General features: G+C 36.3%; 1 protein-coding gene across 2 annotated transcripts in view; it reads right to left on the bottom strand.

Annotated features, from left to right (window-relative positions):
* Positions 1 to 21,353, bottom strand: part of SMG1 (SMG1 nonsense mediated mRNA decay associated PI3K related kinase) — a 101,655-nt gene that overhangs the window by 64,436 nt on the left and 15,866 nt on the right. For both annotated transcript variants that reach the window (XM_024571644.4, XM_053929535.2), the window contains exons 2-7: positions 7,744 to 7,904; positions 6,716 to 6,871; positions 4,747 to 4,883; positions 3,729 to 3,787; positions 2,496 to 2,709; positions 354 to 479 (exon numbers count right to left, since the gene is read on the bottom strand). In XM_024571644.4, coding sequence (XP_024427412.1) covers positions 354 to 479; positions 2,496 to 2,709; positions 3,729 to 3,787; positions 4,747 to 4,883; positions 6,716 to 6,871; positions 7,744 to 7,904 — 853 coding nt within the window. The remainder of the gene's footprint in view (positions 1 to 353; positions 480 to 2,495; positions 2,710 to 3,728; positions 3,788 to 4,746; positions 4,884 to 6,715; positions 6,872 to 7,743; positions 7,905 to 21,353) is intronic.

The following is a 21,353-nucleotide window of genomic DNA, read 5'->3' on the forward strand; positions in this document are numbered from 1 at the left end:
CACCTGTGGGTGATTTCAGAGTTAGAGGCCCTAGAAAGGACATCTATGTTCTACCTACATGACATCATACAAAGGGAAAAAGGGGAAAGGCAACCAAGAGAATAATGAAATTTCATTTATGATACTGATAAAATGACATATTTTTCTTTAAACATCCCAAGGCATTAGTGTCAGAAAATACAGATAGTACTTTCTATAAAAACATTATTGCTGCACCATTCAATCATGGACCCTGAAACATCACTGATTATACTCAAAGTAGCAGAAGCTTTGTTTTCTGAATTCCAAGGTCTTCATATATGCAACCAAATCTCTCAATCTATCATCTGGAAAGAGGGGATTGGGGGACTCACCCTAAAGTTAGTGCTGAAAATATGAGGGTAGCATCGAGCTACCAAAAGAATGCACTTAACACATTTGCAAAGTAATTCTGGTGTATCCACATTTTCAAGAATGGACTGCAGGCTGGTCATTACAAGCTGAAAAATAAAATTACAAACCACGAACATTCAACAAAAAAGGAAGAAAACAAGCAAATTAGGTTCATTATTTAATAGTGACTACATCCAAATTTATGATACCAAAAATTTTTTATAATTTTAGCACAAAAGAGAAATTGAAAACATTTCATTCCACTAAGATATTAGGTTGAAAACAAATACTGTTTTATCTGATGTCTGTTAAAATTCTTTCTATGTAATGTCTATCTATATTATCCCTAAGCACACTCTTTAATACCAATGATGTGATTAAATTTCAAGTACGAAATCTAATGTGCTTAGAAACATTTTTTTAATACCACAATTACTTTCTAGTTGAAAATATAGAGCAAATTTTGTACAGTTCATGCTTTAAACTATTAGTATGTGCTTCAAACTGAAATCACTTAGGGAAGATTAACATGGCCCCAATTCATAAATGACCCACAGGCCCACATCACCACTACGTATGTTTTTAGACGACATCGGGCACATTCAGGGTGGTATGGCCGTAGACCACTACATATGTTTTTAAAATAAATAATGGCATAACACTATCAGAATATTTTGTAGCTGTTAAAAACCACGTTTTCCCCTAAAAAGGAAAGCTCCTCTCTACAAAAGAATGTTATAAACATAGAAAAAATACTAGAATTAGAAAACCAACATTTTGCAACAGCCAAAGTTGTAATATACACAACACAGGTACAGACTATGAATGGATGCTAGAACACTGACTGAAATATTACTAAAAAAACCAGGATGCTCTCATGGCATCATGCCAGAATATTCACTAATTACAAAGAAAGAAAAATCAGCCTTCATAATGGAAAGATCTGGTGGTCATCACCTCAACCAGGTAATCAAACTCTTCATCTCACAGAGTAAGACCTGAAGTCTAAACAAAATCTAATCAGGAAAAAACAATTTGAAAAACCCACAAAGAAGAACATTCCACAAAATATGGGGAACAAAAAGGGACAGAGAACTATTCTAACTGAGAGATTAGAGAGACACACCACCAAACACAACACATGAATCTTGATGAAATCCTGGGTCCGGTAAGACAAAAGATATAAAAGACATCTTTGAGCTAACTGCAGAAATCTAAATATAGATTGTATTATGTAATAAAATTAATTTTCTTACATATGATTATAATGTTGTTATATAGGAGAACAGCCGTATTCTTAGGCGATGCATGTCAAAGCACAATGAGTATAATTTATTTTCTAATGATTCAATAAAAAAGTATATGTGTAAAAATAAAACAACTGTAGCAAAATGTTAGTAAGTGACAAATCTGGGTAAAGGATATATGATGTTTATTGTACTGATCTGTTTTCCTGTGGATTTGGAAAGTTTCAAAATAAATATTTGGAGAGAAGTATTAACATACAAAATTAGATATTTTGTAATGTTTGGAATATTAATACAACAACTATAGAGGATAAGCCCACTTTGTTATTATGCTGTTCAGTTACAGGTAATTTTCTGAATCTTTTCCAAAAAAAAATTTTTTCATAACCTCTATAATCAAAGAAAAATGCATCTTTTAAAAAGGCAGAACAGAATTAAGTAGGGCTGATATTTATTCACACACAATAACTTAGAATAAGAATTTTTGACATATTATCAAACCTAAAAAAGCTTAGTATGAATTGTGATGTTCAGTTTTTGCCTCCCTCAAAAAATGTGAAGCCTCTCCTAATCCAGCTGTCCCCATGGAGTTCCTATTTTCAAACCAGCAAATGATTCTAGTACTAAGCAAATTCAAAGGAAAGCTTCTAGAAAGCAATTGGGGGAGGGGGCAGATGACACCTAACATTTTAAGTCTACCTTTAATGTGTGTCCTTTACTCAAATTCAGAAAGAAGAATTTCACTTACATCATATTTACTATCAGTAGACAGCCCTATTCTAAGTTTCCTTTCTTCAAGCTCCCCTCCAAGGACATGTGTTAAGGACAGTTTTCTTTCCAAGCATATCATCAACACCTCCCCACCCCCATTCTTACCTGCATAACAGATGAAAAGGCTTTCTTTTCTCCTACAGTCTCTAGTGCTTTGTAGGTGGCACATAAGTAGAGGAGTTTAACTTCATCTTTTGCAGATGAGCTAAATTTGCTGAAAATCCATTTGAAGATCTTCTCGGCCTCATAGCTCAGAGACGCGCAAAGAAGGCCAAGACAGCAAGCTCCTTCCTGTCTCAACTCCTGAAGCAATTTGCTACTGTGTTTAGTTTAACGAAAATAAAACAAAACACACAAAAGCGTAAGCTTTCAAAGATGACAAGAATGAAATCTTACAAAAGAAATGTTTTAAATGTTTTTTTTTTAAATTTCTATTCAACCTACCTAAAAGGTTGAGATTTTATTCACTTTAAGTATTTTCTATTCTCTCTATCCTGCAGTGCCCAAAAGTAACTTTGTTAGACATTGGGCTTTCTTTTACAGAATCAATTACTTACAAACGATAAGTGAAGACCAAGAAATACCAAAAATTCATGCTTTAAAATCCTATCTCAAGCTTCATTAAATGATTCACAGAGAAGAGCAACAACAAATGATTAAATAAAACACAGTATAAATATATACTGTGTAATTTCAATATACAAGGGATATAAAAATAGGAAATTGTAATAGTTAAATATAATAAAGGAATAACAACACTCATTTAAGTATAATAGGTAACTACATAAAATAAAACCATCGAAAAGCAGTAAGCTTTATGACCTGCTGAGATGAGTTTTTGGGTGCTTTCCAACACTGCAATTCTTCGGGAATCAACATAAAAATAAATGACTGCATTCCTCTGGAGAATGCCAGCAGTCCCCTGGACTATGTGGTCTCAACCTACTGTTCCCCAAAAAAGGACTGTATGGTCTCAATCCACTGTTGTCCTTTCACCTCTACCCTCTAAGCAATTTCAAAATCCTGTAGTTTACAAACGTTAACTGCATTCATTCATTCATGCCTGCATTAAGAGTTTATGTCACTTTACATGTCAATGCTCAATTATTCAGTTATGTTGACCAATTTTTTTTAAAATGGTATTCCCTTTCAATGATTCTATTTGTATTCAATGGTTATTAACATATAAATACTTTAACACAGATGAAGATGACAAGAGAACCCAGTGAAACATTAAATAGATGTTCATAAATGAAACCAATGGGTTTACCTTATTTTTAATAACTTCTAAAAATATATCATACAGTTTTTTAAATTTAACCATTATTAGTTACTTACCTTTCATTAAGCACATCATGTACAGCAGTCAAGATATTATCCAATTGTTTAACTAGTACCTTTAAAAAAACACATTTATAAAAATCTCAAATTCATAAACTTTTAAGAATAACATTCTGTACTTTTTTCTTGTGTCCCCTTCCAAATAATTGGACAACACCTTACTTTCCTTATTCCCAGCCCCCAATTAACACATATCAAGACTGTTGTAAGTTTTCTTTCAGACTATGAAAATAATTTATCCACACAAATCATTGAGCCATGGTCATCAATAAAAAAGAATAAACTCAAGAGGTTTGTTTAATTTACTCTGAAATGCATTTTTTAAAAAATAGATTCATAGATGAAGAGATGACTATGTGATGAAGCAATATGGTAAAATGTTAACAACAGAATTTAGACGATGGGCATATTATGTTCACTGTAAAGTCCTTTTAACTGTCTATTTGTAATTTTTTATAACATTTGGGGGGAGGACAAGAAGCTTGTTTTGAATGAAATATTATGTGACTCACCATACCATTTCTCATTAATTTTCTCCCACTCTATATCAAATTCTTAATTTCACATTAGGAAAATTACTTGGGGGTAAAGATAAATTTGTTAACTGCTCCTGCACTTTGTCCTAAAAGGAGTTCTTTCATTTATTTGGCCCTGGACACTAGACCAAACTTATCCTTGAACAAAGTATGTACCCCCCAATTTCACATATGAAAAACAACAGATATTCTGTCCTGGAACATAGAAAAAAATTCTGAGGACAACACAACACATGTGTTAAAGGCACTTTATTGCAGAAGGCAACCAATGTGGATCCAACAATGGTAGACAAATCACACATCAGGGGCATAACGTTCTAAATCATCGTAACACAGGCCAAATTAACCTGGAATAAGGAATCCCTGTTATTTCTGCTTAAAAGCAAACCTTTTCCCTTCTTAAACCACTCCGGATAGCATTATCTAGTTTATTATGGAAACACAAAAATTATCAACATTCCCCAACAAACTACACTCACCAGTTTATTTTCTGGTTGCTGAATAAATTCCTTCAACTGCTTTACAGTAGCCAGTCTTCGGTCTCTGTCGTCTTCCCGGGTGATCCTCCGAAGAAGATTCGACAGTCGAGACTCATCAGAGTAAGACATCAATCGCTCTGTGAATAAAAACATATAAACATTTTGTTATCCATGGAGTATAAATAAGCATAGGAACCTTATATCCCAAATATTTTAAAGTACATCAAAAATCATAGTCTACTAGATAATAAAAGGTCAATGAATGCCAAGTCCCATCACACTTTTGTTCATCACTACAAACCAAGCCCAAGCAGACTGCTGGGCATATTACAGACCCTCAGAAAAAGTAAGCCCAAGTAAATACCTCATTCCACAGGGTCAGTTGACATAGAAAAAAATGCTTAGAAATTATTTTCTTCAGGTTACAGGCAAAGTGTCACCAGGAGAAACAGGCTACATGCTTCTATGTCTCACCTAGGTGTTCCACTGGAAGGCTCGAAGCCTCTTGTTCACATTATCATTTTCCTAGCACAAAGTTCTGGTCAACTGAAATCATGTTTCACTACAACCTACTATGTACAAGGTCTGCTGCCACTCACAAAGTGGCAGATCAGAACCTTTCCTCCCTTTATTTTTTTTAATGACAAGAATAAGCAGGAATGCTCAAACAATGCCTGACAATAAGTAAAAATGCATTTAGGTATAAAAATTCTCTTTGTAAGTTTTCAACTGCTATGTATCATAACTAACCAATGGATATTAACAAACCACATCAAAGAGTATGACAGTTTCGTTTCTTTCCATGGCATGAAAGGAATACTAACAATAAAAGAAATTACAACATATGAGAAAAGGAATAGGAATTTCTTGAGTATTTCAGTAAGGATGCATACGGAAAATGTCATTAGGATACCAGACTGGAAACCTAGGCTCTATTTACAATTCTGTCACTAGCAAACTATATACCTCTAAGCCTGTGAGGAGGAAGAATTGGACCAAGTTAGCATGGAGTCACTTTCTAGCTTTATAATACATAAGTCTAACTTCAAACACTACGAAGAAACAGTATAGCCTCTGATCCAGCTTTCTACTTTTCAAAATTCATCCAAAAGAAATAATTGTTTAAAAGCTATACACCAGAAGACCTAGATGCACAAAGATGTTCACCAAGATCTACACAACACACACATACACACACTCCAGTGGGAAAAGTTCATAAACTAAAAGTCCACAGTAACTACATCCAACAAAGTGTGCAAATCCTGATTTCATACTCAGCTTCACCAATGAAATTAATTTTTCTTTTAGAAAAAAAATCATTACCTCTAATCCTCTGAATTTTCAGGGCACTTCACCTATACACTGAGGCTTGTATTATAAGGCAGAAAGTGGTGTCACTTCTGAAGTATTTAACTTCAGAAAGGATCCACTCCATAGATACCCATACCCCCCACAGGCATTAGGGTTCAAGGACCTGCTACAGTAAGAGCCCACTATACATTCGGTAGCCACAATAATCAGGAAAATCCTTTCTTTAAAATTTTATCCAGTCTTCTAATCTTATTTTAATAGAATTCTCTTCTAAAAAGTATTAAAACCTTTCTCATAGGAACTTAATCTTAAGAAACAGTTCACAGGAAAAGGAATGCAAAAAATTATCACCTGCACATGTTTTCAACGCAGAGTAAACTAACTCACACATGTGCAAAAGCATTAGTAAGAAATAAAGTGTCTACTATAAAGGACACATGGACAAAATCAAGGGGGAGGGTGGAAGTGGGGGAGAGACGGGGGTTTGGCTGGGGTGGGGTGGAGGGATGGGGAGAAAAGCCACACAACTGTAATTGAATAACAATAAAAAATTAAAATTAAAAAAAAAAAAAAGAAAGAAAGAAACTGTCCAGTAGAGGAGAAGATACAGGTTGTTGTGGAGGCGTTTGTGTTTGGTCCCCAGCTTGCCCAGGCTTACCCTGTGATTTCCTCATGTCTTTGATGGCTAACGCACGACTGCCATGCTGAACACTGGTGAACTCAGGGCTGGTCACATTGTTAACCCTCAGCTCTTGCCCCAACGACTTCCGACCATAAGTATTTTCCCCAGATCCTCCATTGACACTGTAACCACCTGAAAACAGCAACATTTACATTATTTTAATAAGGCTCTTTGTTTCACTCAATGAATTCCTGAGAGTTCAGGATCTTACCACCCATTCTACAGCTCAACCAGCCGTTGTTTCTCCTACCTGTCCCTGTCCTGCCTGCCTTGAAACTATATTTTCATCTCATTTTAAAGATTTTTACTTACTTATTTATTTATTTATTTTGAGAGAGGGAGGAGGGAAAGAAACATCAATGTGAGAAACACTGATCCGTTGCCTCTCGAAAGCAACCCAACAGGGGACCAGGGATGGGACCTGAAACCTAGGCCATGTGCCTTGACTGGCAACTGAAGTGACAACCCATCACTGCTAGCTGATGCCCAACCAACTGAGCCACACTAGTCAGGGCCTGATTTCATTTTAGTATCATCAATGGAAGGTAAGAGAAATGAAAACTAAAGTCAGATTTGCTGTCTTAAAACTTTTGGGAAGTCTAGAGGGGAGAGTAGTTGAGACTTCAGCCTTAGTGATAGTGTATTTTTCTTTTCTGGCAAGGAAACTTCACTTATGTATTACATGTATGTAAAGAGTACTTTAATTTTAAAAAATTAAGGAGGTAAACTTAGTGAAGTTTCAAAAATCTCACTCTGTGTGTGTGTGTGTGTGTGTGTTGTCAGCCACATAGCTCTAAGTCCAGGGTTTCTTTCCTCTGCACCAAATTGTCTTGCCTATTATAAAGAGCTTTTTACTTTAACATTTTATACAAGTATAAAATAACTATATCTCAAGCTATTAGAAGAGAGGGGTGAGGAAGGGTAGGGGAGGAAGGGGTGGAGGGATGGGTAGGTTAAAAAACAAATAAGAAAACATGCCTCTACCAATAAGGAAATTTATATACCCTTTTCGTCATTCTGTATGTCAGCGTGGACTCTGGTATCATCGTGCCTTTGCCGAGACACCACAGCTGAATTTGAAGGTTGCAGTCCATAAGAAGACCCACCCCTATCTCTGGATGAAGAATATTTTAAATTATCTGGGTCGGCTGATGCACTATCAGTTCTGTAAAGAGAGAAGAGTATAAGATTAGACTTTTAAATATCATAATAGCCTAAATCAGCAATTTTCAACTGATGTGCCACAAGACTATTAAAAACATGCAATACTTGACTATTTAGTCAGGGGCACTGACCTCTTTTCCCATAGATTATCAAGTTTAAACTATAAAATAAAATGACACAGCCAACACAACAATAGCTGTCCGGTGTGAATGAATCAAAATTATACCAGTTTTTTTCTTTTTGTCAGGTCTTTTTCTGTCAGATCGACCAAAAAAAACCACATTTTCTGGTGTGTTGCAGAATTTTAGTAATTAGTTTATGTGCACCGTGAGATGAAAAAGGTTGAAAATCACTGGCCTAAATCAGAAATCTTTCTTTTACACAAGCCTCTCTCCTCTCTCGACCTATTTAATTATTTGAATCATTACAATTATAAATAAGCACTCCTGTGTCTAGTAAGTCTCAATTGGTAAGGGACTGTCAATGGACGAAATGCCTGTTTTTGAGCCCTTTCTGCTACTATTCTAAGGACCCAGTTAGAAATATGAATAACTACAAGGATTAAGGTCCCCAACTCATCCCGCTTTGCTCAAGACTTCACTGGTTTCAGCCCTGGACATCCTGTGTCCCAGTGACTCCCTCAGTCCTCGGCAAACTGGGACACTTGGTCACCCGGTCCAGGATTCTCTTCCCCTGACTTGAAAAAAGTAGTTCTTCCTCCCAGGATAGGTAATCACTGGAAAAATTAATCTTCCCAGTCATAAAAAACACTGGCAACGTACCAGGCAGAGGCGATGTGTTACCGAATTATTTTTAAAGTACTGCCTCATGGCAATAAGGCATTCTCTCTCTCACCTAAATCTGTAACTTGACTACTTGATGGAAAATAATTGTGGAATGATATTTGAAAGCAAGCTCAGTGGGGTATTAGAACACATTAGTTACAAAGTAAGATTACTTTGATGAACTGCAATACTAAAGACTTCTTTGAAGATTTCTTAACTATAAAGAATATCTATTAAAATTCTAAAAAGTGAAGAAAATGAAAGATATCAGGAATCTAATAAAGCTAAATTTGAAGGCTACAGTTCATAATCTATATAAAAATCAAGTATTATCCAAAATAACCCTGGATCCTTAGATATTAATAAACGACAGGTACAGTTCCAGGGTAAAATCAGCGCCCTTCTCCGAGGATCAGCTCTATGCCTCCATGTCCTCATCAGTAAAACATGGAGCTGAACTTCGTTTAATTTCTCGTGAACCTTATTCTTCCAACCATCAATCATACAGCTCAAGAAGTAAGACAATACTACATACTACGTGGCAGCATAAAAAAGTTCTGCTATTTCTTCTGAGAGGAAAAACCTTTTGAAATATAAATCAGTTCTATGTTTCTTGAAAACACCTTCTGAACTCATAATTACTTGGAAAAATTTAAGGACACTGGCAGGAGCAGAAACTACTCTATTCCTCAACCCCTGTGCCTCTCTACTATATAACTGCATAAGAATATATGTATAAGAATAACTGCAGTGTTTGTAAATATATTTCATCTAGTTTGTTAGCCTTTCAGTGCCCTCACCCACAAAAATACTAAAACATGAAACTTTGCATAGGCTCAATCAGACACCCTGATTTGTACTTACTGTAACTACTGTTAATATAGAATATAAATAATAGGTCCAATTAAGCTTGGATACCTAAGTGGCACAAGTCTAAAGTATTCCTAAAGGCTCTCAATTTGAAACAAAATTCTGTAACCTTAGCATACTAAAACAACTAAGACTTCATAATAGTGTATCTTCTTCAAACAAACAGAGTTCACTAATTAATAAATGAAGCTCAGTACTTTCAACATATGGGAAAATAAAATCTCTGGAATTTCAAGAAAAATGTATGAGGACATTTTCAAAGTATACTGAGTCTACAAACGTTTCAGTACCTTTAATACTAAGTGGAACATGAGCACTTTAAAAAACTAATGTAAAAACATTACCCACATATCTAAAAATACCACATCAAATGTTCACCTATAATAATGCATAATATACTATAACATAATTCCTGAAAGGAAATGAAAAATTAAAGAGAGCATATGAGCTTTTCTGACAGGTTTTGAACTTTCTTGTATGTATGGCATCTAACACAATCTGGGAAAGTGAGCTCTTAGGAAATGAATAAAATAATTCTGAAACACCTAGATAACTGAAGTCTACCAATATTTAAATGTCTGAACTTCCTGTTTGCATTATGCTCATGTATCACATATATTTCCCTTACTAGTAAGAGTTAAATATTTGTATTGTTTTCGGGTGGCATAGCAGTAAACATAAGGCAGCAGAGAATACAGGTTTAAAAAAAGATCTGGGCTCAAATCCCAGCTCCAGTACCAAAAAGGTACGTGTGACTCTGCAAAAGGTACTTACTCTCCAAACCTTGGTTGTCTCTTGTGTAAAATAGGGGCTATACCTATCTAATATGGAAGGCCATTGTGAGGCTGAAGTAAGAGAATGAATTCTTTAGGAATACTGTGCTTATAGTGTACACTCAGTAACTATGGCCATATTACTTAATAAACTCAAGGTTTCCAGTCTAACAAATAAAGTATAAGTAGTTCATGAACATACAATCAAAGTAAGTTCTTATGCCCTCTATATGGCAATTAATTTTAGTTCTTCATTGAAGAAATTAAGTGATCTACTGCTACCAAAAATACATTTCTAACTAGCAAATACTGATTTCAAATTAAACTGGAAAAAATAAAACCAGGAGCAACTTCCCAATTCAAGTTACTGGTGTTCTGAACCCAAAAGCACAAAATGGTTCAGCATGTACACAAAATCTCTATTTTCTAATATCTAGACTGCTTAGATCCCAAAAAACTGTCAGTATCAGGCTGTAATCACCAAGATCATGTAGTCCAATAAAGAGAAAACTGTTAAAGAAGAGAAATGAGCACTTAAAATGAGGCAATCAAATGCACAAAATAGAAATGCAGATTTGAACTCAAAGAGGCAGGCAAAAATATTCAACTAGTTTATAGGGGCTGAAAAAGCTATTATCTGACAGAATTAGTGTCTCAATTTAGTGATAAAAGAAAGTGTATCTGTTAAGAATAAGAATCCTAGAGCAAGGATCCCAAAATACCTTCTTAGCCCCTTTAATATTCTAAAAATGTTATGGAGAGAGAGAAAAAAATGCATAAATTTCCCCAAAATGATTAAACTGAAGTTAAAAGCCTGATGTACATGCCACACGCGAGGTAAGTTTCTAAAGCTCATACCTCAAAAATCGCATACTGTATAATATGGAGCCTTTGTGATGTTTTGCATCAAGTCAATCTGTAAGACAGTAGTTACAATATTAGTGAAGGCAGTGGGTTAAAACATTTGTTGTTCAAACATGTAGCAAATACCATCCATGGGCTAGGTGCTTTTAGTCAAACTATGGCCCTCTAGGTTTCATATGTTGAAGCAAAAATTTAAATGGAAAGCCACTCTGTGCCTTAGGGGAGAGGCTTAAGGTGGCAACCAAAAAAAAAAAAAAATTAATACAAAGAAGAATTTAAATGTTCATTATAACATACAAATCACATGCAAATATAGTTACAATATTTTAGTGACCTATTCTCAGTATACAGAAAATGTAACAAATCTGAGAGGTCATTCATTTTTGCATGACCAAATCCTCAGACCTCACATCAACAATCTATCATGTGTTAGAGGACAGCATCTCCTGGCTAAATGTGGTCCAGTTCTTGTAAGCACTATAAAGAATAACAAAAAGAAAAAGAGCCACTCTGAACTATGGAGTCAGGGAATTCCCTATAAGGAACATTTCCATAAAGCACCCAGAAATAAAGCACCCCAAAATGACTTGATGCAAACACCACACCTGGTGGTGCCACTGGAATAAGCATCAAATTGCTTCAAGTTATTTTTAAGTAGGCTTATTAAGGGATTTTGCTCTCTTAGTGAGATCTAATTTGTTATGGGTATCAACCAGGAAATGAGATTTGCACTAAAGCCAATGAGGTGGGAATACATTTATTTGCTACAACAGTGGTACTCAAAGACAGTATCACTGTCACAAAGCAGTTGTAGGATATGCCGAGTGTTTCACACTAATAGTTAATACCACTTGAAAGTGGTTTATCTTTTTTAGAAATAAATTCAAGGTTATCCCTGTGGTGTCTCTTACTCACCTGGATTCAGACATGCTTTCATGAGGGATTAAAAAAAAAAAAGTGGAACTGTGTAACCTTGGGCCTTTTGTATGTACCTCACTTTCACTTTAGAAACACTGCTCTGAAATGAGTCTACAGCCAAAAATCTCATTTGGGAGACTCAGAGACTTCATTACATGAAACTCCTCTCAGGAGAAAATAGTTAAGTTCAAAGTTAGTGAAAGAATTGAACCATCATGTCAAAGTTATAAATGAGTTTGCATCTGTTTTACAATATTAAAATACTAAGTTTATATAATTTCTTGCTGACACTTCCTTAGCTCCTTAAGTATCTATAATACCAACCTATTTATGGATTCCTTATTACCAATTTTTAATCATTATTTAAACTCTCAACTAAAGTGCCACTGTAGACTCAAAATATACAAAATATATTTAACTACTGTAAAACTGTAAGAACTTTACCTTTCCTAAGCCCTGAGCTTCTGGAAAGTAATCTCTAAACTCTTAGAATGTCATGCCTAATAACAGTGTTCTTATTCACCATGTGATTTAAGGTAAGGGATTTTAGTCAGATGAATCACCTCCATCTCCAGAAGGACTGGAAACTAAGTTCAGTCATGTGGGCAGTCAATCATGGAGCCCCGACAGAAATTCTGGACACCAAAGCTGGGATGAGCTTCCACGGGTGTTAATACTCCATGCACATTGTCACACATCAACACGTGGAAAGTAATACTGTTCACAACTCCACAGGGAAAGAACAACTGGAAGCTCCAAATTTGGAACTTTCCTGGACTCTGCCCTATGCACCTTTACCTTTGGCTGATTTTAATTAATATCCTTTAGTTGTAATAAACTGTGACCATGAGTATAACAGCATTCAACAAGTTCTGTAAGTCCTTCTGGTGAAGTATCCTAAGAATAGTCTTGGGGCCTCCAAACTTGCAACTGGTGTCAGAAGTAAAGGTGGTCTTATGAATCAATCATAGCCTCTCTAACTCTGCATCTATATTTAAAAATTACTGAACCCTAACCCCAAATTCACAAGACTGTAAATTGTTTTTTAATAACATCTTTAGCAAACATAATAAAGAACTAACTTTCAGTATAGTCAGTCACCACTTCACACTATCAGTAGGTTCTGCAACTTTAAGTGAAATGACATGACAAACCCAGTATTACCTAATTGATATAAATGAGATAAGATCCTATGCATCTTATGAACATTGTAATAAAACGATGTTATTTGAAGACCTGCTATAGTTTATTTCTCTTCCAAGGAATCTCATAAATCCTGTACTGACAGAACTATAATCTAATTAACAAGAAAGGAGTAACAAAGCAAGTAACTCTAGGAGGACACTACATCAGATTTTAACCTTTGCCTCATGTGCACAATTATCCTCATTGAAAAGGCTGATGAAGACACCACTCCCATATAGTTCTGACGAGGTCTTCAATGCTGCCCACGTTTTCCTGGCCAGGGGTCTCACCTTTCCAAAACAGCTTTCAAACTTTCTGTACCTTCCTCCTTTCCCCAGCACTACCTGTGGATGACCTTACAAAGATCCCTGCTTCAGGAGAAAACCCCTGGTGAAGAAGCCATTCATTCCTTCTATAGCAGCCTCAATTAGAGCTAATAATTTTGAGCTCCTACGAAGTATGGTACGCAACTTACCCAAGCAGTTAACATACATTTATTATGTCATTTGATCCCTCACATAATCTTATTGGTTACCACCTTAAAGATGAGGTAACCAAGGTTCCATAACTGACCTAAAGTTGCACAGCTTGTAAAAGGCAGAGCAAGAACTCAAACTCAGTTCTAACTTTAGAGTTCTTCGGCACTTCACCACTGCCTACCAACCTCTTTCCACTAAATCCACAAATTCACCTACATGTGCACACACAACCTTTCCATCACATAATGGAACACGTAAACCACCTACCTACAGTAACCCTGTGGATCCAGACCTCCCCCCAACTTCTGAGGTAATCTCCCACTTTCCTATTGCTCATCACATCATCAACATATAAGCACTCTCGAAGAAATCTAACTCTTAATTCTCTTCCTCCTAATTCTAAGTGTGTATACACACCACAGAGAACCTCTTGAGAAAACTTTATCTGCCTTGCCTTCACTCACTTTTCAACTAACTGTTACCTGGGTTCCATCATCAGCACTCCACTGAAACTGTTCCCACCAAAGCAGAAACTTCCACTCATGGCCTATTGTCTCTCAAATCCCATACACCCTTTTCAGTTCACCTTGCTCAACGCCCCAGTGACTTGCTTTTGACAACTATCTATTCACATTCTTTCTCAACACCACTCTCAAGGTTTTTTTTATAACTGTACATGTCTTTTTTATTGTATTTTTTCCATTACCATTTAACCTCCTTATACTCCTCTCCCCCTACCATTCTAAAGCTTTTTTAGTAATTCAAATTCTAGTGACTCTACTTTTTCCTAGTTCAAGTGCTTTTTTCCTCCTCCTTTAACCAGCTTAGAGTTCACGGTCTATCATTTCAATAACTCTTGCCAACCCCCTAAATCTCCCTTAATATTTTACTCACACCAATCTGGCAAAATCCAACCATGGATAAACCCAGCTATCAATTACACATTATCCATCAGTAAGCACCACATTCCCAGGTCCTCTGATGTCCCATCTCCCATTTGCTACGTGCATTATGCAGGCCTTCCCCACTGTCTTCAGATCCCAAAATTAACTGCCACCCTACACTCTCTCAAACACTCTCACACTCATAAACTTTCTCATACTATCTGCAGTCACCAAGGAAAAAGAAAAAAAAAGATACCATAACACATCTGCACCCAATTCTAGACGCCTTGATTAAAATTTCATCTACTTTTATCTCTTTTCAAATACTCTTTGTCCTGGGGAGTCCCACCAAACTGAATCCTCTCCTTAAACATGTAAAAGTTTCTAAGGTCTCCCCCTCCTTTAGAAATACAAAAACCTGTATTTTTTTTAAACCACAAAAACTTCATCAATCTTCTATGTCCTTCCACCAAACAATCTGCCTTTGCTCTCTGCAGTCAAACTAGGAGTTGTCTCTACTCTCCACTCCCATTTCTTCACCTCTGCTAGCCCTTCAAATCCACACTGATCCAACTTCTACTGCATCACTTTTGGCCAAACCAACCATGATCTCCAGCAGCTTTCACAGTGTGGCTGAGTATGGCCTACACCAAAGAAGCCTTGCAGAGGAATGAAGTGGGCTGAAAACCACATTTAAAAATTCTTATAATAACGCACTGTGCACAGATCCTGAGAATTTAAACTGGATTCTTCCCTTCCTTTAGCTTATGAGATGTTACACTCCGTACTACGTCCCACCTCTCGTTCTATTTTCTCAGGAGCCTTTGAAGGTTTGCTCAGTCTCCTGTACCAAACCACAAATCTTGGAGTTTCTCAAAGCTTTGGCCCTCTATTCTCCTCCCTTTGTACTCTTCCCTCAATACATGCTGATAGCAGTATTTATCACCTACCTTTATTCCACTGACTCCCAAATCTAGGGCTCTATCATAGAGGTCTACTCTGAGGTCCAGACCTATGGTATATACTAACTGTTTTTAAAAAGATCTCAGTGTCCTAATGCCTCAAACACAACTGGCTCCTTTGCTCCCAGAATCCCCATTTTAATAAAGAGTACAATCATTAGCTATTTTCTAATAAATGGCACTATTTGATCAGTCAGATGTGTCCCATCTCCAATCCTCATCTCTTCTTCACATTTCAACAAAAATAATGCTAATTTGTTAAAACACAAATATGATGTCCTCCCACTGCCCTTATCCTACGTATCTCACTTCCCTTTTCAGCTAAGTCTCTACCAACCACCCCTTCTACACTCCATACCCCATCCTAATCTTTCAGCGCCATGGACAGAATCACCTTGCTCAGCCCGTCTGCCTGGAACAGCCTGTCCCCGACCCTAGCCAACCCTAGCCAATTTCTCTTTATCCTTCAAGCTTCAGCTATCCTTGGGAAAGTTTCTGATTCCCCTGAAACTGGATAAAAGTCCCTCATATACATATTTGCTTCTAGAGAACCTAACAGTTTCCTTAGCTCTTGGACCATTTGAAAAGTTTATTTAAACTGTGTTCTGCCAGGAGATTATAAACACCAGAAGGGCAGGGTCCTGTCAGTTTTGCTTATCACTGTATTTCAGTCACCTAGATGGCACATAAATTACCTGTTGAAAATGATTGCCTATTCTCATAACTGAGGCCTTTCTCTTGACCCTGGAATGCAGTCCCCTAATCTAACCCAATACTAACTTACTTTTCTTCAAGATTCACCTGCAACCCACATTTCTTCTCCAAAATGTTTTATTAAAATCAGCAATATTTTCTTGATCATTTACTAAAACAAAGGCATTAATTAGAAGTTAACAACTCCAAAAGGTAAACTAAGACGGTTCCAACCCTCTATGAATTTACAACCCAGAAAGAACAGAACTGTCAGTATTAAATTGCAATTAGGAATATAAAATGCTGCCCTAACTGGTGTGGCTCAGCGGATTAAGTGCTGGCCTGTGAACAAAGGGGTCACAGGCTCAATTCTAGATCGGGGCACATTGCCTAGGTTGCCAGTCAGGTCCCCAGTGGGGGGTGCCGCATGAGAGACAACCACACATTTGTGTTTCTCTCTCCCTCTCTTTCTCCTTCCCTGACTCTCTCTAAAAATAAATAAATAAAATCTTTTAAAAATAGTATAAAATGCTGTGATTTGCCCTGGCTGATGTGGCTCAGTGAATTGAGTGCTGGCCTGTGAACCGAACGGTCGCCGGTTCGATTTCCAGTCAAGGCATATGCCTGGGTTGCGAGCCAGGCCCCCAGTTGGGGCCCTGTGCGAGGCAACTGATCAATGTATCTATCGTGCATCAATGTTTCTCTCCGTTTCTTTCTCCCTCCCTCCCTTCTCTCTAAAAATAAAATCTTTTAAAAATACATTATTTTTTTAAAAGCTGTGATTTTAAGGAAAAAAAAAAGCCCATCATTCAGCTCATCCTTCAAACTCTTATAGCACTCAAAAAGCATGTACAACACAAGTTTGTACTTTACTAGTTACATACTAGCTTTAATTTTTTAATTTGTTTCAGATGTTAGTACCAAAGTCAGGGGTACTAACTTATACCACACACCTTTCACAAGAAAAACAGAACAAATGGTTGTTGGGCAGAGGGGACAGCAATGGATTAGAAAATGACCATTATCACTGTTTAAATTAAATAAAAATTTTGTCTTTTAAGACTTCCCTAATTAAAATTTGGTCTACGCATATGATCTTAAGAGTAACTTTTCTGCCCTGACCTATGTGGCAAAATTGGTTGGGCATCATCCCACAAAGCGAAAGGCTGCCGGTTTGATTCCCAGTCAGGGCACATGCCTGGATTGTAGGCCTGGTCCTGGTACCAGTTGGGCTGTGTGCAAGAGGCAACCAATCAATGTTTCTCTCACACATCGATGTTTCTGTCCTCCTCCTTTTTCCCTCCCTTCCTAATCTGTAAAAATAAATAGTCTTTAAAAAAACTTTTAAAAAAGTAAATTTTCTGAACACACAAAAAAAAGGAAGCCAGAAAAGAAAAAGGGGTGGCTTCAGCAATATATTTAAATAAATTCTGAATTTATATACTCAATATGCATTTTTAGAGCTTTATTTTTGTGCATCAAAGGACACTATATCAAGACAGTGGTTAGAGCATCATCCCAATATACCACGACTGCAGGTTCGATCTCTGGTCAGGGCACATACAACAAGCAACCAATGAATGCATAAATAAGTGGAATAATAAAAACAAAGTTTCTTTCTCTCTCTCTCTCCCTGTCTCAAATCAATCAATAAAAAATGTTTTTTAAAAGATTTATTTATTTATATTCCTGGGGGAGGGAGAGAGGGAGAGAAACATCAATTTGTGGTAGCTTCTCACACACCACCTACTGGGGACCTGGCCTGAAATCCAGGCATGTGACCTGACTGGGAATCGAACCGGCGACCCTTTGGTTCACAGGCTGGCACTCAATCCACTGAGCTACACCAGCCAGGGCAAAAAATATGTTTTTTAAAAAAGAATCTAATATCCAAAATATATAAAGAACTACAATTCAACAAAAAAGACAATCAATCCAAACTAAAAATGGAGAAAAGACTTGAATGGAAATACTTCTCCAAAGACATACAAAAGGCCAATAAGCACACAAAAAGTTGCTGAGCTTTATTAGTGAGTAGAGAAATGCAAATCAAAACCACAATGACAAGCCACACCCACTAGGATAGCCATACTTTTCTTTAAAAATGAAAAATAACTAGTGTTGTGAGGATATGGAGAGGTTTTGTTTACCTTATACGTTATACGTTATAAACCTTATACATTAGTGGTAGGAATGTAAAATGGTACAAGCACTCTAGAAAAGTTTGGCAGTAACTCAAAAAGTTAAACATAGAATTACCATAAGACCCAGCAAATCCACTACTAGGTATATGCCCAAAAGACCTGAAAACAGGTATTCAAACAAAACCTTGTATGCAGATGACACCACAACACTATTCACAATAGCCAGAAGGCAGAAACCCGAATGTCCACCAAAGGATGGCATGGATGAACAAAACTGGTATATCCATACAGTGCAGTATTATTCAACCATAAAAAGGAATGAAGTGCCGATACCTGCTACAATATGGATAAACCTTGAAAAGATTATGCTAAGTGGGAGGCCACACACAAAAGGCTATATTGTATGATTCCATGTATATGAAATATGCACAATAGGCAAATCCATAGAGAAAGTAGGCTTGTGGTTGCCAAAGGCTGGGAAAAGGGGAGAATGCAGAGTGGCTGCTTAATGGGTACAGGCTTCCCATTTAGCATGATAAAAAGTTCTGGAACTAGATAGTGATGATGGTTGCATGACACCTGTAAATGTACTTAATAACACTAAATTCTGAAATAGTAAATTTTATATTCATTTTACCACAATTTAAAGAACTTCATGATTTTTTTTTCCTTTCTTCTTTTTTTGCTCAATCCCTCTACCTTCAACCCCTACTCCTACTTAAGATATTCTTGAAAAGATAAAATTACAGGGGGTAAAAGACTAGTGTTTACCAAGGGCAAGGAGTATAAGTTGACTGCAAAGAGGCACAAGGAAATTGAGGAGGATGATGGAACTATTGTACAGCTCAGCGATTTTCAACCATTTGCATCTCATGGCACACATAAACTAATTACTAAAAATCTGCAACACCAAAAATGTATTTTTTGCCAATCTAACCAAAATAAATAGGTATAATTTTGATTCATTCACAAAGGACAGCTATTGTTGTGTTAGTTGTTGTCATTTTTTTATTTGACAATCTAAGGGAAAAGAGGTCAGTGCCCCTGACTAAATAGTCAGGTACTGCATCTTTTAAAAATTCTTGCAGCACACCAGTTGAAAATCACTGCTATAAGCTTGATTGTGGTGGTCAGGGTTACAATACTATATGCATTTGTCAAAACTCGAACTATACAGCATGTAAATTATACCTCAATAAAGCTCACTTTAAAGACAATATATTTCTTTACAGTAAAGGTGTAAAAGACTTGATTTACTTTTAATAATTCAGTATTTCCTGTCTTGTATTACCTACCATATTTAGCCATTCTAAATGGAAAAGCAAAAAGGTAACATAGCACCGGCTTAAAGTCACTGCTTTCCAATGAAACCAAGGACGGTTAGTGTCTGAATTAATCAATCGGATATGAGAAGAGCTGGAATTTACAACTTGAAAAAAGATTAACTTAGCGGAGATACAGAAAGAAACAAACAGTGCATTTATACCAGTAAAAGATAACTCTTACCTATACTGATAATAATTTCTAAATCTACAGCAAAAGAGAAATTTTACTCTTTATTAATGCCCAAGAAATACCTGACAGTCCTTTAGAACTTAGTTTTTTTAAAAAGAAATGCACTATACGTTCTTAATATTTTACTGCTTACCCATTTTGATAAGCTTTCAAAACTGTGGCTTAGTTCTTATTAACTAACCACTGAGACAATGTAAAAAAATTAGAGTCAAAGTACTACAGCTGATAAAGTCAGAAAAATCACTGGCGGAGTCAGAGACATAAAATCCACTGCTAATTTAAGTATTTTAAGGGCCTGTACCTCAACTGGCATAAATTCGTATCTTACTAGGATCAAGAATATTGGTAGTTACAAAATCCTGTATGCTTTTAACTTCCAATACAAATGTGAATTCAACATTCAGTATTTAACAAAAACAATTTTGTTTATACTAAAGAATCATTCACCTAAAGGCTCCTGAATTTAAGGCACCTTGTTAATTTGACTTTCTCTTGGCCTTTATTTTTAACCTAAACTAGGTTCCAAACTTAAAAAGAAACTCTGCTTCAGGTCCAATTTGCATCGCTTCTTCCTCTTTTGTTAGCAGCTCCTGGAAGTACTTTAGAAACGTCCATTTCAGCCTGGGAAATGGCCAAGATCGAAAGGAAATCTCTTACTCCAGAACCTCCCTAGCAGAAGAACAAAAAGACAAAGTTTACAAAGAAACATGTCCCACCCCAGGCTCTTCAGTTAAAAGCCAAGCATAGCACCGTAAGGACAGAGGAGATCAAGAATCACTAAGAGCTACATACTACAGGAATCCTAAAAGAAAGAATCTTAAAATCAGACCAGGACTCTGTAATCAAGAAAAAGGCGGAGTATTTTATTAATATAAGAAATGAGTACAACCACTTTTATAAAGTCCTAAAAACAGGCAAATAATGACTGTAGAGTTAATCTGATAAAGTTCCTCTAGCTCATAGACTCAAGCATATCCTCAAGGGGCTGACATGCATGTGAGATTCTCTAACGATTACATATTTTAAATCTTATCTTTAAAAATAAAAAGTATTATGGTCGCCTTTAAAAATAAATGTACTGTGTAACATATAACATTACCACCACTTTTTTTCTTTTTTTTAACAGGTGAAACTGGTCAAAAATATGGTTCCAAAAATCACTCGTAAACACATTATGAAGAAACAAATATGCAATTCAGATATAGGTACTTCTAAAGAAAACTAACAGCAATTTAGGCACTACATTGCCACAATGGTATATAGTACACCCGACAAACCTTGGGCACAGTCAAGGTCTGGGGGCATCAAAACAACAATCAATATTCTATCATGCATCGTTGAACATCTAACACATGTTAAATGACAAATATAAAGAAGA

The sequence above is a fragment of the Desmodus rotundus genome, chromosome 1, assembly GCF_022682495.2.
Source record: "Desmodus rotundus isolate HL8 chromosome 1, HLdesRot8A.1, whole genome shotgun sequence".
Lineage (NCBI taxonomy): Eukaryota > Metazoa > Chordata > Mammalia > Chiroptera > Phyllostomidae > Desmodus > Desmodus rotundus.